General features: G+C 31.6%; 1 protein-coding gene across 1 annotated transcript; it reads left to right on the top strand.

The window, feature by feature from the left end:
• The first annotated feature begins 4,812 nt into the window (after window positions 1-4,812).
• Window positions 4,813-5,856, top strand: LOC107484283 (uncharacterized). The gene is made up of 4 exons (XM_016104895.1): window positions 4,813-4,905; window positions 5,016-5,096; window positions 5,199-5,294; window positions 5,386-5,856. The coding sequence occupies exons 1-4, from the start codon at window positions 4,813-4,815 to the stop codon at window positions 5,854-5,856; spliced, it is 741 nt and encodes a 246-aa protein (XP_015960381.1).
• Window positions 5,857-6,832: the final 976 nt, after the last annotated feature.

The following is a 6,832-nucleotide window of genomic DNA, read 5'->3' as shown; positions in this document are numbered from 1 at the left end:
TTACTAAAAACTAACTGAAACATGCTAAAATCTACATGAAATTACCCCCAAAAAGCGTATAAAATATCCGCTCATCAGCCTCTCTTAGTTTCTTCTTTAGAGTCCTTTCAGGTTTAGGATCTGCTTCAACAAGAATGTTCTTGTCCTTGCTCCTGCTCATATCAAAAAGAAGGGAACAAAAAATAATAATAGGGATCCTCTTTACCATAGTAGAGAGATTCCTTTATGTGAGTAGAAGAAAATAAGAAGAAAATCCGAACACAGGTAGAGGGGAGAAGAGGGTTCGAATTTTGAGTAGAAGAGAAGTGTTAGTAGATAAATAAATAAATAGAAGAAGATGAGAGAGAGAGGAGTTTTCGAAAATTAACTAAAATAAAAGAAAAATATTTTTGTTTTTGTTTTAAATTAAAGTTAAAATTCAAATTTATAAAAAGAAATAAAATTAAAATTTAAAACAATTAGTTAAATAAAAAGATTTTTGGAAAAGAGGGAGGTGATTTTCGAAAATTAGAGAGAGGAAAGTAGTTAGGTGGTTTTGAAAAAGATATAAAATAGTAAAACAAACAAAAAGTCAATTAGTTAGTTGAAAAAGATTTGAAAATCAATTTTGAAAATATAAGGAGTTAGAAAAGATTTTTGAAATTGATTTTGAAAAAAGATATGACTGAAAAGATATGATTGAGATTTGTTTTGAAAAAGATAAAAAGATTTGATTTTTAAAATTAAAATTGATTACTTGACTAACAAGAAACTAAAAGATATGATTCTAGAATTTAAAGATTGAACCTTTCTTAACAAGAAAGTAACAAACTTCAAATTTTTGAATCAATCACATTAACTGTTAGTAAAGTTTTTGAAAATTATGAAATAAAATTACGGAAAAGATTTTGAAAATCAATTTTTAAAAAATTTTTGAAAATACAAAAGAAAAATGAAAAAGATTTGATTTTTGAAAAAGTTTTGAAAAAATAAGATTTTTAAAATTGAAATCTTGACTTGACTAACAAGAAACAACTTATTTTAAAAATTTTTGACTAAGTCAACCCACAGATTTCAAAATTTATGAGTAAAATAAGGGAAAGATATTTTTTTATTTTTGAATTTTTAATGAGGAGAGATAAAAACATAAATATGACCCAAAACATGAAAATTTTGGATCAAAACCAATGATGCATGCAAGAACACTATGAATGTTAAGATGAACACCAAGAACATTATGAAGATCATAATGAACATCAAGAACTTATTTTGGAAAAATTTTCAAGAAAAGAAAAACATGCAAGACACCAAACTTAGAAATTTTTCATGTTTACACACTATGAATTCAAAAATGCATATGAAGAATAACAAAAGACAGAAAACAAGAAAATATGAAGATTAAACAAGAAGACTTACCAAGAACAACTTGAAGATCATGAAGAATGCAATGCATGAATTTTTCGAAAAAATGCGTAAATTTTAAAAACATGCAATTGACACCAAACTTAAAAATTGACTCAAGACTCAAACAAGAAACACAAAAAAATTTTTTGTTTTATGATTTTATAATTTTTTTGTATTTTTTGAAAATTATTTTTGGAAAAACGAAAAAGAGAAAAAAAATTTGAAAGATTTTTGAAAACTTTTTGAAAAGAAAATTACCTAATCTGAGCAACAAGATGAACCGTCAGTTGTTCAAACTCAAACAATCCCCGACAACGGCGCCAAAAACTTGATAGGCAAAATTGTGACTTATACTTTTCACAACTCGAACAATTCCTAGCAATGGCTCCAAAAACTTATTGCACAATACTATAGTTCACACACATTCTTCACAACTGCGCACAACTAACCAGCAAGTGCACTGGGTCGTCCAAGTAATAAACCTTACGTGAGTAAGGGGTCGATCCCACGGAGATTGTTGGCATGAAGCAAGCTATGGTCATCTTGTAAATCTCAGTCAGGCAGATTCTAATAGTTATAATGGTTTTCGAATATAAAGATAAATAAAGCATAAAATAGAGATAGAGATACTTATGTAATTCATTGGTAGGAATTTCAGATAAGCGCATTAAGATACTATGTTCCTTCTGAATCTCTGCTTTCCTACTGCTTTCATCCAATCATTCTTACTCCTTTTCATGGCAAGCTGTATGTTGGGGGATCACCGTTGTCAATGGCTACCGTCCGTCCTCTCAGTGAAAATGGTCCAGGTGCGCTGTCACCGCACAGGTAATCATCTGTCGGTTCTCGATCATGTAAGAATAGGATTTACTATCCTTTTGCGTTGTCACCACGCCTTACAGTCGTGAGTTTGAAGCTCGTCACAGTCATTCAATCCCTGAATCCTACTCGGAATACCACAGACAAGGTTTAGACTTTTCGGATTCTCAAGAATGCTTCCAATGGATTCTAGCTTATACCACGAAGATTCTGATTAAGGAATCCAAGAGATATTCATTCAAGCTTATTTGCATGTAGAACGAAAGTGGTTATCAGGCACACGTTCATAAGTGAGAATGGTGATGAGCATTACATAATCATCACATTCATTAGGTTCTTGGGTGCGAATGGATATCTTAGAATAAGAATAAGCGTGAATTGAATAGAAAATAGTAGTAATTGCATTAATTCTCGAGGAATAGCAGAGCTCCACACCCTTAATCTATGGTGTGTAGAAACTCCACCGTTGAAAATACATAAGTGATGAAGGTCCAGGCATGGCCGTGAGGCCAGCCTCCAAAACGTGATCAAAGGATCAAAAGGTAATCCAAAGATGAAAATACAATAGTAAAAATTCCTACTTATACTAAACTAGTTACCACTTCCGGAAATAAGTCTAAGTGCAGAAATCCACTTCCGGAGCCCACTTTGGTGTATGCTTGGGCTGAGCTTGAGCTTTACACGTGCAAAGGCTTCTCTTGGGGTTAAACGCCAAGTTGTAACGTGTTTTTGGCGTTTAACTCTGGTTTGTGACGTGTTTCTGGCGTTTTACTCCAGAATGCAGCATGGAACTGGCGTTGAACGCCAATTTGCGTCGTCTAAGCTCGAATAAAGCATGAACTATTATATATTTCTCGAAAGCCATGGATGTATACTTCCAACGCAGTTGAGAGCGTACCATTTGGAGTTCTGTAGCTCTAAAAAATCCATTTCGAGTGCAGGGAGGTCAGAATCCAACAACATTTGTAGTCCTTTTTCAGCCTCCTATTAGATTTTTGCTCAGGTCCCTTAATTTCAGCTAGAAAATATCTGAAATTACAGAAAAACACACAAACTCATAGTAAAGTCCAGAAATGTAAATTTTGCATAAAAACTAATAAAAACATCCCTAAAAGTAGCTAGATCCTTCTAAAAACTACCTAAAAACAATACCAAAAAGCGTATAAATTATCTGCTCATCAGCGCATGCACAGGTGCTTGTGCGCATGCACACATGGCTGTGTGTGCTTTTCCTTGTTTTCTTCATATTTTCTCCCTTGTACATGCTTTCTTCCACTTTTGCCTAGCCAATCTTGCCTCAATGACCTGAAATCACGCACAAAACATGTCACGGCACCGAATGGCATGAAAGTGGAATTAAAATCACTAATTTAAGCACAAAAACACATGTTTTCACATTTAAGATCAAATTAGGGATCAAACATAAAAGTATGCTATTTTAGTGAATAAGTGTGAGTTTATGTGATAAAATCTATCCAAAAAATAACCAAATTATATAGAAAAATATAGACTCATCATCAGGGTTAGTAAGTTACACAAATAAGGGTTGTGATTTGGGGATAGAGTCGGGAGAAGGAGGTTCTGCATGCCTTTTGCCTGTTTTATTTTTCTTTATTTTGTTCGGAATCAAAACGACGCCATTTTTTATTATGGATAACAAACCGGGACTTTGAAAAACCGAACTGGTATAGTCAATTCATTGGTTTAACTGCCAGTTTGGCCGATTTTTTTGCAGAACGATTGTGAGAGTTAATTGAATTGTTCAGATGACTAACTTTCGGTTAACTCGATTAAACTGATTAATCTGATCCAATTTTTAGAACCTTGATTACAAGATTGGTGGTATTGTTAGAGATAAGTTTTTCTTAAGAGTCTTTGTTTTTTTCTAAGTTATTGGTGAGGAAAAAAATAAATTGGGGATACAAAATAGTGGAATTATTGTCAAAAGTTTTCCTCTAAATTTTTAGATTCTAAATGATTTAGAGAATCTTTTATACATTTTCTTTGTTAAACTTTTAAAGTAACTCTTAAAAATTCTAGTATTTTTAATCAAAAAAAGATTGTCCAAAATATTTGATATTACAACGTTTGATAAATAAGTATATTTTTAAATATTAAAGACAAGTATTTTTATGGGTTAAAAAATATAATTGTCTTTGTCTTATTTAAATACAACTTGCTAAAAATGTAGTTGCCTTTTTTTAAGATAAATTTTTTAAAAAGTTATCTTAGACTAAAAATATTATAGTAGATGAAAAAAAGTCATTCGACTCCTACAAGCAAATATGGGTGCATGAAAAGAGTTATGTGTTATGATGAGAATAGTTTTTCATTTTATATTTTTATATTTTTCGAAACATTTCATACTATTTATTGATAAAAATATGCATATAAGTAGACATGGTGTATAATAATTGCATAAAGATAATAATTTTTTGATTTTTTAAAATTAAATCAAATCTTTCGTTATATAATTACTAACAACTTGAGCTTATCGTACTTTGATGAAGATAGAGGTGGAAAAATCAAGAAAATAATTTTGCAAGTATGGAAAAGTTCTGAAAGAAAACAAGGGATACGTTGTATGACAGTTAGTACAAACCAACAAGGATGCTTGAGCAAAATCTTGAGGACCACCTAGCAGGAATTGATAAAGAGCGTTGGAAATGGTTCCTTGATTATCGCAATGACCCTTACCCAAAGGTAACCTATTTTGAATTCCTTAAGAAATTTTACTATTTATGGTACACTACAATGGACAAGTTTCTTCATTAATCAATCTTACTTTTGATGGCATAATAGGAGAAGTACAGGAAAATGCTTTGAATCGATTGAAGCAACTTTACACTCACATTGACGGTTCTAAAATCTTGGCGAGGCGAAAGGAAGAAAAGGTAATTTAAGTTTGAATTTATTTTGACATATATTTTGTACTGCATCTTCTTCTACAGAATATCTTAATACGGTTATGGTATAAACTGTATTGTTACAATCAGAACTACAATGGAGGAATATTGGTCGAGGAATATTATGGACCAAACTACACAAAAAACGTAATGGCTCCTATACATCCCAAAGTTAAGAGGATCGGTGTAAGTACTATATTTTAATCCTTTATGTTCTTTCTCGTTGGATTTAATTATATTTTACATTATGTATTCTTATTTACGTCTGTAAAAAAAGATTGGAGAGATTAAGCAGCGTGATGAGTCCACTAGAATATTGTTTGAAAATGATTCCCTTACCCAAGCTCTCGGAAAAGAGCACTCGGGTAGAATACGTGGCATAGGTTTCGGACCGACTCCAAGTCAACTATTTTGTCTGAGTTTGCAGCCACCGGTAGATGGAGCTCAAACAGAGGAGGCCCAAAGGATGCTAGTTGAACTACAAGCAGAGATGCCGACCGAGAAATTAAGAAGGAAGGCAGTGAAGGAAATAGCAGCAGAGAAATTGAAAAGGAAGGTAGTGGAGGATGGAGTAGCAATAGAGAAATTGAAAAGGAAGGCAGTGGAGAATAATGTAGCAGCAGAGAAGATAAAAAGAGGAGGCAATAGAGAGTGTTCTAAGTTATTTGATTCAACGGCAAGGTGGGGAGTTGCCACCAGACATCGCTGCATGTGCATGAATTCTTTGGATGAACATAGCGGAAAATAGAAATTAGGATTATATGTTATTTTTTTTTTTTTGAAGTATATGTTTTATTTAAGTTGACTATGCAGCACACTTAATTAGTGAAATACATTATTGATATTAATTTAAATATATTAGTTTGTTTGGCAATTAAATTTTTAGGAGTTCTTGTCTCAATTTAGATTTTTATAGAAAATTAATAAGAATTTTAAAATTAAAAAATAATCCTAAAAAAATTCCTAGAATATTTAAAGAAAAACTGATTAAAACATTTTTATATTAAAAAATAGCAGCAATAAATAGCCGCGGTTCGGAGCCACCGCTAATAATTTTAAAAAGTTGGTGAGTTTAACATTCCGGCAGTTCGAAACCGCCGCTAATTAAAATTTCAAAAATATCTGCGGCACCAAATAGCAGCAGTTTATGACCGTTGCAAAATTAGGAGGAAATCACAAATCATATCAACCCAAAATATGTAATTTGTGACAGTTAAACCAGCGATTGCTGAGAACCGCTGCAAAACCCAATCCTACATCCTTAAGAAAAGTGGTTCTTCAACTGTTGGTAGTCTACGATAGTTTCAAACTGTCGTAAATCCTTAAAAAGATGCCACTAATATCCGTTCGGCTTGTTTGCGCAGACTATACCTTGGTTAAGACGATTGCCATAGTCAACATCTAATGCTTTACTTATACAAATAATACCATGTGTCTTCCCAAAAAAAAGTAGAAATAATGTCGTCCTATAAGTAAGTGTATTATGCAAATAAAATATAAAATACTGACAAATTCATTTTACAAAGAATAAAATTAACTTTGTACATATAAAAGATAAATAAATTACTAATTTTATTTATAAAATTTTAATAGATTAACAAATTTATTTATGAATGAAATTTACGCATTTGAATATTTTTTTACACAAATTATTTTTTATAAGTGCAATTTTAGTTTGATAATTTAAGAATATATTGTCATCATTTTAAACTTTCATAAGTAAA

This window comes from Arachis duranensis, chromosome 4 (assembly GCF_000817695.3).
Source record: "Arachis duranensis cultivar V14167 chromosome 4, aradu.V14167.gnm2.J7QH, whole genome shotgun sequence".
NCBI classification, from domain to species: Eukaryota; Viridiplantae; Streptophyta; class Magnoliopsida; order Fabales; family Fabaceae; genus Arachis; species Arachis duranensis.
This window is presented reverse-complemented; position numbering and strand designations above follow the sequence as displayed.

Coding starts and splice junctions, on each gene's coding strand:
- LOC107484283 (XM_016104895.1), top strand. CDS start 4,813: ATGCTTGAGCAAAATCTTGAGGACCACCTAGCAGGAATTGATAAAGAG. Junction 4,906..5,015: donor GCAATGACCCTTACCCAAAG/GTAACCTATTTT, acceptor GGAGAAGTACAG/GAAAATGCTTTGAATCGATT. Junction 5,295..5,385: donor CCAAAGTTAAGAGGATCGGT/GTAAGTACTATA, acceptor CTGTAAAAAAAG/ATTGGAGAGATTAAGCAGCG.